Source organism: Danio rerio, chromosome 11, assembly GCF_049306965.1.
Source record: "Danio rerio strain Tuebingen ecotype United States chromosome 11, GRCz12tu, whole genome shotgun sequence".
Taxonomy (NCBI): Eukaryota; Metazoa; Chordata; class Actinopteri; order Cypriniformes; family Danionidae; genus Danio; species Danio rerio.
The window spans coordinates 5,516,268-5,529,184 of NC_133186.1; the positions used below are offsets into that span (position 1 = coordinate 5,516,268).

The 12,917-nt window shown below is 38.4% G+C and overlaps 1 protein-coding gene across 4 annotated transcripts in view; it reads left to right on the plus strand.

Annotated features, from left to right (window-relative positions):
• ptprga (protein tyrosine phosphatase receptor type Ga) overlaps positions 1-12,917 on the plus strand; it is a 502,971-nt gene that overhangs the window by 375,324 nt on the left and 114,730 nt on the right. For all 4 annotated transcript variants that reach the window (NM_001329864.1, XM_073915995.1, XM_073915997.1 and 1 more), the window contains 1 exon segment: positions 9,047-9,204. In NM_001329864.1, the coding sequence (NP_001316793.1) occupies positions 9,047-9,204 (158 nt within the window).

A 12,917-nucleotide genomic window follows, 5' to 3' on the forward strand; every position in this document is an offset into this window, starting at 1 on the left:
CGGCAAACCATGCTACTAAAAGCATCGTAGTGCCAATTCTGACAAAGAGATCAACTCTAATGCAGTGTAATAATGGCACTCAGTTTAAACGGCGGCCCACTCAAAAGGGATTTTTACCCCGACTGAAAATAGTTCTGCCTCCACCTGCTGCCAGACAATGAAGCTGATGATGTTCAGTTTGATGATGATGATAATAATGAGGATTACTAGGGTGTGATGAGCATGATTAACATGATTTTTACATAAAAATCATATTAAAACAATTTTTATGTGAGGTATTCATGCACCTGCAAAAGGAGACGGCATTATGTTATGGTATTACAAGGACTGGCTATGCAGCGGTTGCTAGGGTGCTCTTGTTGAGCTCACACAAAAGTCTCTATGCTATTCTGGTTTCTCATTGAAGCTCAGGTCCTGGGGATGGCGATCCAAAAAAACATCTTAAAAATATTTTATTTAATATCCGGTTCCTCCACCACTCCGCTGACAGATAAAAGGAATAACAAATAAATAGGAATCCATGGCCAAATGATGAGACAAGCGCAATAATAAATACATTTGTACAGAAGAACCACTGAATTTAAAAATGTTTGCTTTTTTAAGTAAATAATAATAATAAATAAATAATTCTTATATATTTTCCTGTTCTGGATTTTTTATTCAACACATTTCTGAGCATAACTCATTTCTAACTGATTGGCAGTACATAATATTTTACTAGATCATTTTCGAGATACTAGTATTCAGCTTGAAGTGACATTTATTAATCGATCAATCATTCAGTCTGGGGTGTGTTTCTGAAAACCATCGTAAGCCAACAAAGGTCGCAATTTCCGTAGTTACAAACATAGTTTGTTGATTTGGCGTTTCCCAAATCCATCGTTTCAGTTAACATTGGCAAACTGCGTCGCAAACTTGTACGAATGCAACTTCACCTCTGGAGCTGTAGAATAATAATTCCTGGTTGTGTCCTATTCCCAGTTATCTCTCCTATGCCCTATTCATTTAGAATGTTCCAACATTTAAACTCGGAATGATTTAAAGGTAAAAGCGTTAAAGTCATCACTTTTAGATGTAATTTTCTTTCAAATTATTTTTATAGTTTAGTTTTAGCAATCTTCATGTTTGCACTTTGAAAACATTTATGTCATTTTGAACGCAGCCGTGGCTCATAAGAAAAGCTATAGGTGACCTATTATTTAAATTTATGTAACGTCTTCAAATCTTCATTTGTTTATTCGTTCATTCATTTTCTTTTCTGCTTAGACCCTTTATTTATCAGGGGTCGCCACAGCGGAATGAACCGCCAACTATTCCAGCATAATTTTTACGCAGCGGATGCCCTTCCATCGGCAACCCTTTGCTGGGAAACACCCATACACTCTCATTCACACACATACACTACGAACCCAATTACCAGATTCACCTATAGTGCATGTGATTGGACTGTGGGGGAAACTGAAGCACCCAGAGGAAACCCACGCGAACACGGGGAGAACATGCAATCTCCACACAGAAACGCCAACTGAACCAGCCGAGGCTTGAACCAGCGACCTTCTTGTTGGGAGGCGATGTTTCCAAATGTTGTGAGAACAAAAATATATAGCATACATTAATGGTTTTAATTTAAATTAGGCCATTTATTAGGAAATGTATCTGTACTGTATACGGCATGGGCTTATTGGTTTGAACATTTCTGCAGTGCCTTGAATGTGTCAAATTGTAAAAGCAGATGTTTCATAAATGAAAAAAACAGTAAATTAACAATATCCTACTTAATATTAATAACAATAATAAATTATTATTGTTATTGTTATTGTTATTAATATTATTGTTATCATTATTATTATTCATAATAAAAATAACAATAAATGAATAATAATAATAATTTGTTTAACTTATTATTATTATCATTATAAATTGTTATTATTATTATTATTAACTTATTATTGTTTTTGTTATTATTATTTTAAATATTATTATTATTATTATCATTATTGATTTATTATTATCATTATTATTAACTTATTATTGTTGTTATTATTATTATTATTATTATCATTAATTTATTATTATTATTGTTATTACTGTTATGATTATCATTAATTTATTATTATTATTATTATTATTATTATTATTATTATTATTATTATTATTATTATTAACAGAATATGCAACCTCCACACAGAAATGCCAACTGACCCAGCCGGGGCTCGATCCAGCAACCTTCTTGCTGTGAGTCGATTGTGCTACCCACTGCAAAACCCTTTTGCCCCATTATTGTTAATATTATTATTATTAAGTATTTTTTTTTGTACTGCAAATTACAACCATTCAACATGATAATTTATATATGAGATTGGAACATGTGTTGATAAAGTGGTTTATAAAATGTTTTATAATAGAATATGAATATTAATCATATTTGTAAAGGAAATGTGGGCCCTATATCTGCCGTTTACATGTATTTCAATTAATATGGAAAGCGAGTGCATGTTTTTACCAAAACTAATATTGGAATTGCATGCGTGTGCATGTAATACAATATAATTATGAGGTTTTCTCTAAAAAAGTTGATACTCCACCACGTTTAGAGCATCATTATGGGCGTTTTACATTATATCTAACATGGTTCACACAATAGATCTGCAACAGAGAAGCTACAGTTCAGGAAACACACGTCACTACATCGTTCTTTTCCCAAACGATGCATAGTACTATGATAGTTCAGCCACGGGTTATGTCGTTGTTTGGAAAACGCACCCCTGCTTGGTTAAGTTATACTTAATAAGAATACACATTTTCTTTTGATTGCCTATAAACTGAGAAAAGCGTTGTTTTTTGGCTGATATTCACAGCATCCGCAGCCAAATCTTGACCCTTTGATTTAACAAATAAATTGCGATTGCAGGGCAGACCGAGGCACATTCATTCATCCTTTTAATTCACTCTGTCCACACCGGTCAGGCTATTGCAGCCTGTTTGCTGGAGCGTGTTGATCTTGTTTGCTCAGTAGGGTTCGAGTAGGGGTGGGATGAAGGTGCATGTGTGTGTTTTCTCAGCGGGAAGTCGGTTTGAGCTGCGTTCTCTCTTCTTATCCCAGACAGATAGGAGCAGGGGGTCTTGCACATATTCAGAGCCGCGTCTCCACTGTCAGCGCTCAGATGTCTATAATTTCAGCCTGCTGATCTCCTTCAGCAGACACACTCAGTGCATAGGAAGCTTAACCAAACGATTTGCAGCGCAGTTGACATGCATGCAGCCGTACGTGAACATTCAAACCTGCCCAGTCCGACTATGACTTCGAGAAGTGTCCAGGTAGATTTGGCACTTGCGTCTGTGTTGAGAAGCGCAATTTGCATGCTGTATTTAAAAATAGGAGAGCTGTCTTGTTAAGCGCTCATCCATTAGGCTCCTACGGTAATTTCTTTTAATATTTAACCACCCATTAGAAGCGTACGTGCCATGCAAAACACCCATTCGCATATTACAGGATAGCGAGCATTCTGCGAATGTGAACATTAGTGCGTTTGCTTTTACTTCAAACACATTACAGTGAATTTGGGGCCGTGGTGACACATGCAGGCACGTTATAAAGGCCCTCTGGGTACATGTAACTCGCGAATGCTTAACTCAAGCATGTAAGCTTTTGTTCTTTCCTCTGACGTTAACATGAGCAGGCTTTAACGAATCTCCCATGTAGCGCATGCTTCATTTTAATGTCTTTGGTGGGGACAAATGAGGTTCATATAGAGCTGCTCTGCTGGATTTGGCTTCACTCGTGAATGTAGTTTCAGAGTTATTGAGGCTATTAAAGGGGACATATAATGGAGATCAGGAAATTCCTCACTTTTTCAGAGTTTGATGGAGTACAATATAGAATGAGTACCTTCTCTACTCAGACTATTTATGGAAATGAAGCCTCTTGATAAGAAATGTTCAAATTTATGATACGAGGAGATCAAGGAGGATACATTTTCAGCCCTATCGTCTTTGCTCATGAATTTTAGTAATTGTTACATACAGTATAAGTGGCGACTGTGGTAGGGATCCAAAATAGTATATTAGGAGGTTATATTAAGCAAGGGGTCTTAAGCATGAGATGGTCGGGGATAGTAGTGGTTGCTTTAGAAGCTTTGAAACCTTTATGCTGCATTCACATTCGCGGATAAAGCGTCAAGCGCAGGTAATTTACATGTTAAGTCGATGCAAAGATGCGGATAGACATCATGCAGCACGATACGCACAAATGAGGCGGCGTGAATGACATGGCGTCAATGATGTGGCGCAAGTTGAGCGTTTTTGCGCAAACACTTTAGCTGACATTCCCGCCACGTTAACCAATCAGCTTTCTCTTAGTAGAGGGCGTGATTATGACGTAGTGCCTGTTGTTGGTGCCCCAAGGGGAAATCCCAACCCTGGCTCATTGTGGAAACGTAATCCCGTGGACGTTTCTGTACGCCACGAAATATGTCCCTGGAGGTACGTATTTGTGCAGTTTTTGGTTTTTTTTTCGCATCTCGAACGCCTCTCTGGAACGCGCTCCGTTCGCGCCTGTGCTGTTCTCGTACGAAAAGCCGTTGGATGCAATTGTCGAGCAACCGTCTGTCCGACTGATGGACTGAATGAAGTCCAAACACTGAAGAGCAAATCCATCGATGCGCAGTTCCCCAACCAAGCAAGCCAGTGGCAATGGTGGTGAGAAAAAAAAAACTTTACCAATAGACAAAATTGAAGGAAAAAGTTTTTTGAGAAAAACCAGGCTCAGTTGGACACAACCATTTCTCTTCCAGTCAATCGTCCTGTGTGTGTGTGTGTGTGTGTGTGTGTGTGTGTGTGTGTGTGTGTGTGAATGGGTATGGTGTGTATGGGTGTTTCCCAATACTGGGTTGCAGCTGGAAGGGCATCCGCTGTGTAAAACATATGCTGGACTAGTTGTCGGTTCATTCTGCTGTGGCGACCTCTGAAATAGAGACTAAGCCGAAGGAAAATGAACGAATTCTAATGCATTTCGGTCTAAAACTGGATATTTAATGAGAACAAATGATGGGCTTGATTTTATCCTTCTGAAATAGTCCGAGCAAAATATCCTAATGTTTTGACTGTTGTACCGGCTCTGCACATTCTCCTAGTGCGCGGCAGCTGATGTAACCTCTTGAGAGATGTTTCGGCAGCGGGACTGCGTGTGGCGGAGAGAGTCCGCGGCGTGCTGGGTTCAGACACGGATGTGTGACTGGAGCGTTTGCCCTGTGGCTGTGTGTGCGCGTGACAGAAAAGTGCTCTGTGGCATCCATTACCATGCCACCGAGGCACAGCAAAAGCTTCTCTCTCTCTAGTTCTGCATTCCCAGTCCAACCTTCGGGGGATTACCATTCATTCAACCTTAACTTCAATATACACACAACACAAGGCATGTTAGGCTTCCCATTTACACACTAGCCATCCAGACGCATATAAATGAGCGCTCGCTTCTGTTTATTTTGCTCGCTCGCTCACAGTGAGCGATAATGAGACGGCTATCAGGTTGCAGTATCTCTAAACCCTGCTGTGATTGGTAGTGGCGTGTTGTGTTGCGAGTTCACGTTCGTCCCCTCGTGGACCACACACAAGTATTGTTCACTCAAGCGAGCGTCACTTCTCTAGGGCGCATAAATCAAAACACTGAAATGAGGTCTCTGTTCCTCAATGGAATGTATTACAAGTCCATTAATTCAGTGTTGTAGAGATCCTTTGAAGTCTCCATTGGCCCGGTCATAGCTGCTCTGATTGGTAATTCATTTCCGACAGGTGGAATTGTACCGATGGCTCAACGACGTGTCTGCATTGAGTTTTTTTGGGGGCGGGATACCTACAATGACAATTCCAAATCAGATGCTGTCTGCATGCTAAGCTTCTTTGAGCAGGATTCCCAATGTTAGACTTGGAATATGGGTCAGTGGGCTAGCCATGTACTTTTGTTTGTGTGTCAAACAAAAAACCACTACGGCAACAAACCAATCAGCTTTCCGCATCTGTTCATGATGATTTCAGGCAAAATGTTTGAAAATCAGAACAAGAAGCACTCAAGAGGAAAGCTGTGTAATTTATCAGTTCTGGTTTTATCGTGTCGCCAGGCCAGCCATATGTTGGGCAGGCATTGTTGGATGGAACTGATAAGCGTTTCAATCAGAGGAGGATTATGGGTAGAAATCTGCTGATTGTGTCCTCTCGAGGATTGAGTGGCTTTAAACGCTAAAAGCACAACTCATCCTCAGCGCGAACATCTTAGTCTGGCCTGTGTCTGCTTTTGGACTGGCAACAGTCACAACAAGTGGAAGAAAAATTCTAGGAAAATACAGAGATAACAGCTGCTCTCTTTGTTTATTTGAGTTTCATAACCAGATTGATTTACTGTCTAAAGTAAATATGAGTGTTTACTAGAGATGCACTATATGAAACACTTGAACTGATAACAGATAATTAAATCCTTCTCGTGACTGATTCTGATTTTCAAATTTCATATTTTGATAATATAATGATATAATATATGATATAATCTGCAGTTTGTGTACCAGGAGAACAATCAAAATGTATCGGCTCTGTAAGCAGCTCTGGCTGAATAGGTTAAGTAATAAACATCAGTCCTCCCTATTCAAAAGATATTTTATTATTGTATAAAAAGTCTTATCAGGGTATATATATATTAGAGCTAGGCAATTTTTCAGATTTTTTCGATTAATTCGAATTTACGTTTTAAGACAATTTAATTTTGAATCAAATCGAGAAATTGCGATTTTTAAAAAAATATATATTTAATACATGATAATGGCACCAATGCGCTTTGGTTCACTCTCTGTTCGAAGCAGGAAGCACACCAGAAGCGCCTCTCGGCGACGCGCCGCGCAGCACCACGCAGCGCCATGGATTTTAGAATTCTAAACAGGTTCCTATACACACACCGGCGCCGCCCAGCCACGATTCACGAAGCAGTTCATATTTCTGGCCCACAGAGCGCCATCTGATTAGTTTCATCATAAATATCATGCAAATGTGCGCGTTTGGTGTGTGATAGTTTAAACTGTCATGTGCGCGCCGTGTCGCGGCACTTCTGGTGTGTGACCGGCTTGACTGCCTGTTAAAGCGTGAAGTCATGTAGGATTTTACTTGTTGCACGTCTGTGTGGATTGTCAAGACATATTCCCACATAGCAATATTTCTCTGGCCCAGCTCTGGCCTACACAATCAGGTTTTGCTTGGCCCACATGCCGCAGTGAATTACGGTACATGACTGGACCAAACCTGGCTTCCAGACAAGGGCCAAACACAGACCATATCTGGGCTAAGTCTCAGCCAAGTTAATAACTCATAACTGGGCCTGAACTGGGCCAGATAGGTTGGTGTGTCACGATTGTATTGAAATTGATAAACCCATGGAGTGATGCGCTTTAGGCACACTATGCGCACGCTTTTTCTCAAAGTGACCTGATTGGTAGAATTTTTTTTCTTTACTCAAAAATGATTTTAGTGTATTTTAAATGTGGGTCAAGACTGGCCAAACTCACATGGCCCACTTATCAAATTTTTAAATCTGGGCCAAATACTACGTTTTTCATCTGGCCCAAATATTGTGTGCCGCCTTAAAAACGGTGCCACCTCTGCCAAACCCGGGCCATGTTTGGCCCACATGCTGTATGCCAGTGCCGGATGAATGCCTGCTGTGCCAGCTTTATGCCAAATCTGGGCCAGAATTCTTTGCTACTAGGGTTCCCTCATCAAGTCGATAAACTCGTTCTCAACATGTATGAAGGATGTAAAAGCCTGCCATGTGAAAAAACGCGCCCATCTTTTGGTTTGAAAACGAGTAGAGATAGCAGTGAAAATGAAAGTACCCGCCCCCATGACGTCATTTAGCGGACCTAGTTAAACCAGACAGATCAGGCAGCATAATACAGAGAGTGGAGCAAAGCGCATCAAATGATCTGTATTTAAAAGGGGGAAAAAGAAAAATAGATTAAATATATTATTTTATATTGGATACACATCTGGTATTTGCTCCTGCTATCCGTCATCAACTTCACACATTGGTTTAAATTAGGCTTTACAGTTTCCATGTTCAGTCCTTTACTTCTACTGTAACTTTTTAAGAAAAAGGCAGCAGCATTACAACCTGTCATTCAATCAGAAGACAAAGCCAAAGCCGAGCTGACAGCCAATCTTTTCTAGGTTCAGAAAAACTTGCAAAAATACCTCTGAATTCCTGCAACTGCAATATTTACACAAATATTTCTTATTCAAATCTTCAGCAACGCTATTTAACTTGTGAATTTGTTTTACATTTATTAACAACTTGACCGATTTTTGTATGACATGGCCATTAAAAATACAACGTTCCTTAACCAGATGGTTTTTCAAGTTACTTTTAAAGAGAATGCTACTTCAGTCATGTTGTTGTAATCTTTTGAGAAGACTAGTAACACAATAAAAAAAAAAAAATCAAAATCGTAAATCGGTCAAGCTTTAATAAAAAACCTTGATTTTTTTTTTTTTGCTAAATCGCCCAGCCCTAATATATATATATATATATATATATATATATATATATATATATATATATATATATATATATATATATATATATATATATATATATTAGGGCTACGCATCTTGAAAGTTTCAAGCATTGCAATTTGTCTATTGGACATGATATTGTATTTTCACGTGTTTGGTGAATATGTTGTTCCTTAATGACTGATAACATTCTTCAATTGAGCCCTTTAGTAGAATTAAACAACTGTTTGTGATAAAAAAGCAGTAATTTGCTGTGTTTAGTGTGTTGTTGATCTTGGACATTCTCCTCCATTTCTTTGCCAAGTGGGAAACATTGGCCCGATTCAGTGTTGACTACATGTGGACAAACAAAGCAGTAGCAAACAATTCAATGTGCATGTGTGTGGACCATCTGCAGTACACAAATAAGGATCTGATGATGAATTTGTGAGCTGAAGTACACTTTAGGCTTCAGCAAACACCATTTAGATTAAACTTCTTCTTTATTATTTGTTTTCAGAGAAAGAGACTTTTCTAGAGCCCTTTGTGCTGAGAGACCTGCTGCCGTCCTCCATCGGGAGCTACTACCGCTACATCGGCTCTCTGACCACACCACCCTGCAGTAAAGTGGTGGAATGGATCGTCTTCAGCCGGCCCGTGCTCCTCTCATACAAACAGGTATGTTTCTGCTGCACATATGAACATGCTTTTCAAGCTATTTAAGTTTTCTCAACAAGTTCTACAACTCAACAAGTTGTAGTGCTGTATTTATACTATAGTAAGTGTATTGTATTGAGTGTGAGGTGGGACTCACCTATTAGGAATGTGTGTATTTTGTGTTGGCCACTCTTTGTATAACCCTGAGTTACTTTTTTGGTTGGCCATCTGTTTGTTTCTAATGGGTCTCCTGTTTCCTGTAGTGTAGTTCAGTAAACAGAAAAAAAGGAAGAAATGCCCGCATGTGTTTAGCGTTTTTCTTTTTCGCAAACACAACAGTAATCTGCTAGTGTTTGCTTTGCTTTGGCTATTTTGGGGTTAATTATTGTGATATCCCAATTGCAACAGAGGAATACTGGGAAGTCTTTGTAGACTGATGACATTTTATACCGTTCAGCCTTATAATCTTAAAAATGAGAGCAAAATCAGCTGTTTTGTCATCACTTTAGACATTACGCTAGAAAATAATTTAAACACTAGCTCTAAAGTGCAAGTGTGGATTAACAGTAAACAGTTTCTGCTGTTCTGACATCAGCAGCAGACGTTAGTGAATAGTGGAAGAAAGTAGTTCCTCATACAAAGGGGTTTTAAGACTCTCTGTGTTGGATTTTTTATTGTTTATATACGCAATTATCCCGGCGAACTGTTGTATAAACTTAATATCACACTCATAGCAGTACGATATTGCTTTATATTGTCACTGGTGGGACACCAAGGCATTAGGCCTCCACGCCTACCAGTGCCGAGTTATCGGACATATCGCACTGCTACTCATGTGTTATTTCTCCTATATCTACAATCTACATCACAAGACCCATTCAAATGACATATTACATTGTAAATAAATGCAGGGTTCCACAGATATCATTCCTGCTGTCCCAACACAAATCAATTCATTTAACTATTAACATTCAAGTGGACTGAAATTAAAACTATTTAGTTGTCTCAAAAAAACTCAACAATGGTGTTGATTCAGGTCATTTCAAAAAAGTAATTTGAACAAGCATCGAAATTCTTTTTATTATTGTAAAGTAAAAACAAAAGGAAATAAAAAATACTTTTTGAACAAAACAGTGAGGAGCAATACAAAAGATACATAAGCACAACAAAGGAGGATATATATATATATATATATATATATATATATATATATATATAATATGTGTATATATATATATATATATATATATATATATATATATATATATATATGTATATGAATATATATATATATTCAGAATTTTAAGTCAAATTTCGGTTTGTTTGGTTTTTGTTTTGTTTTTTAATTAAATTTAAGTCTGAGAAAATACATTAAAATTTGCAAGAATACATTTTATTGTATTTCTATTAACAGAATGACAAACTTAATTGTAAAATTTATTGTATTTTAAAGTGTTTGATTTGTTTTCTTAGTTTTTTTAAGCACTTGAAACTTTGAATTGTTCAATACGTCACACGTTGAACAAAACTGTGCATTTCAAGCCGCTTCAGCAGACTTTTAAGACAAACTCCAAATTATGCTGAATAAAACTGGGAACAAATCATTTCTTTATTCAAAGCAACTCTCAGAGAAAAAATGCTCAATTATCATGAAGCTGACCTAGTTGAGGAATGTCTGAGGCGTTAAAACTGCTTCAGATTTATTAAACAGAGCTCGTGTAAAACACCTGGGGTTTGAGCTTAAACTGTATGAGAAACAAAAGAAAACAGCACTGGTTATTGTTTGAATGGACCTTACGAGACCTCAGACTTGGAGCACACTGACTCATGCTTCTCCATTAGTATGCGCTGCTAAGCTCGACTTGCGCACATTCATCCTGTCCTCCCTCTCGGCACCATTCCTGAGCTCTGATTGATAAGAAATACTCTCAAACTGAGCTTTTACACTCTAATATAACAAAACCAACCACTAAAAAAATGGAGCATCGTCATCATGCTAACAAGCAACATGAACAGCTGTGTGAAGGTCAGAAAAAGAGATTTAAACGGATAGAAAAGTGATTTAAAAATAGAGAAGCAATTAAAACGGTTAATATATGCTCCTCCTTTACCATTTATGTCTAAGATCATTGTATACGTGCATTTTCTGTACTAAAAGTGCATTTAATAACGTTTTATTTCATTTTTATTTGATGTAAATTACCCTCTCCTCCTTTTTTATTTTTTCTTATTTTTTCTTTTTTCTGATTTAATTCTTCTTGTTAAAGGCCAGCTCACACTATGAGAATTTTTTAAATCCTGAACGATTGTAGCATGTCAGACTGCACCAACATGGCTCCCATGTCACACTGTTAGATCTCAGCTGTCATAAAGTCAGACTGAACGACAATGAGGACGCGCCAAACACGGAAGAAAACGCCCCCCGGAGTTTTTTTATTTATTTTTAGGGGTTTTCACCTTTAATGATAGGACAGTGGAGATATAGAGATAGGAAAGTGTGGGGAGCAGCGATATGGGAAGAATCAGCAAAGGACCTCGAGACGGGAATCGAACTCGGTCGCTGCGAGCACCTCAGTGCTATGTGTCGACGCACTAACCACTAGGCTATTGGCGCCGACCGCCTCCTGGAGTTTAACGTCATCTACTCGTGACTATCACTGAAATGAATCCTCACAGCAAGCGTAAACAATCTGTAGCGACAATTTCGCACACGGCGAGTCTTAATAATAAAACCAGGAAGAAAAAAGTTTTGACATTTCCCCACGGTCATTTGAATTGTCGCATGGATTGTGTCATCAGATTCTGAGCTCCTATTGGTTCTTGGATTGACGCTCATCGCAGCTGTTGTCAAACTGCAGGAAAGTGATTGAAATCTTCTGACACTGCCAAAACTTCATCGAAGACAAAATCTGATCGCAACGGACTGTCAGTGAACATGTCAAACCCACGATCAAAGAGCACAGATTTTAGCCTAGATTTCAGGAATCTTCTAGGATTTCCCAAACTTGTCTCGGATGACAAAATAGTGGCTGAAATCTCCCAGTGTGAGCAGGGCTTAAGGAATGTGAAGTTATTTTGATGTAAAAATTACACTAAAATGTTTACACCAAAATGTAGAGGAAGAACGCTTATTAGAGCAAAATTCTTCAGGATTGATACTGAAGAGATCTGGACTGAGATTATTACACGCTACCTGTTAAAGTCTTGTTGTCGATCTCAGTTGTAAGAGCAACAAATAATTACTTGACTTCAAGTTGATCATTTGGAAAAGTGGCAGAAGGCCGATTTTTCCGATGAATCATCCTTAATAAACAAACAACGCGAGGTTCAAACAACGAAGACAAGGCAAGGAAAATGCATCGTAAGGTTCACAGTTCAGTATAACAAGACTCAGCCAGTTCTGTGTGTATGTGTGCTGACATTATAGTCCATGCAATCAGTCTTTGACAATCCTCCAGCTGTGTGTATGCAATCAGTCAGGATCAGGAACCGCTGTGTGTGCGTGGTGCATGACTGGATCTTATAGTCCATGAAATGGCGGCTTTGTAGTCCGTTAGCGATCCGTGTGTATACCAGCAATCTGCACAGGCTGTATCGCTGGTGACTTTGACAATATGATTGAATTGCTGCTTGTTACAGTTAGAAAATAGTTTGAAAACAAGCAGGATATGTTCAATGACCAATAGCATCACCACATAAAAGTAGTCTATAGTGAAGATGTTTTTGTGTGTAAT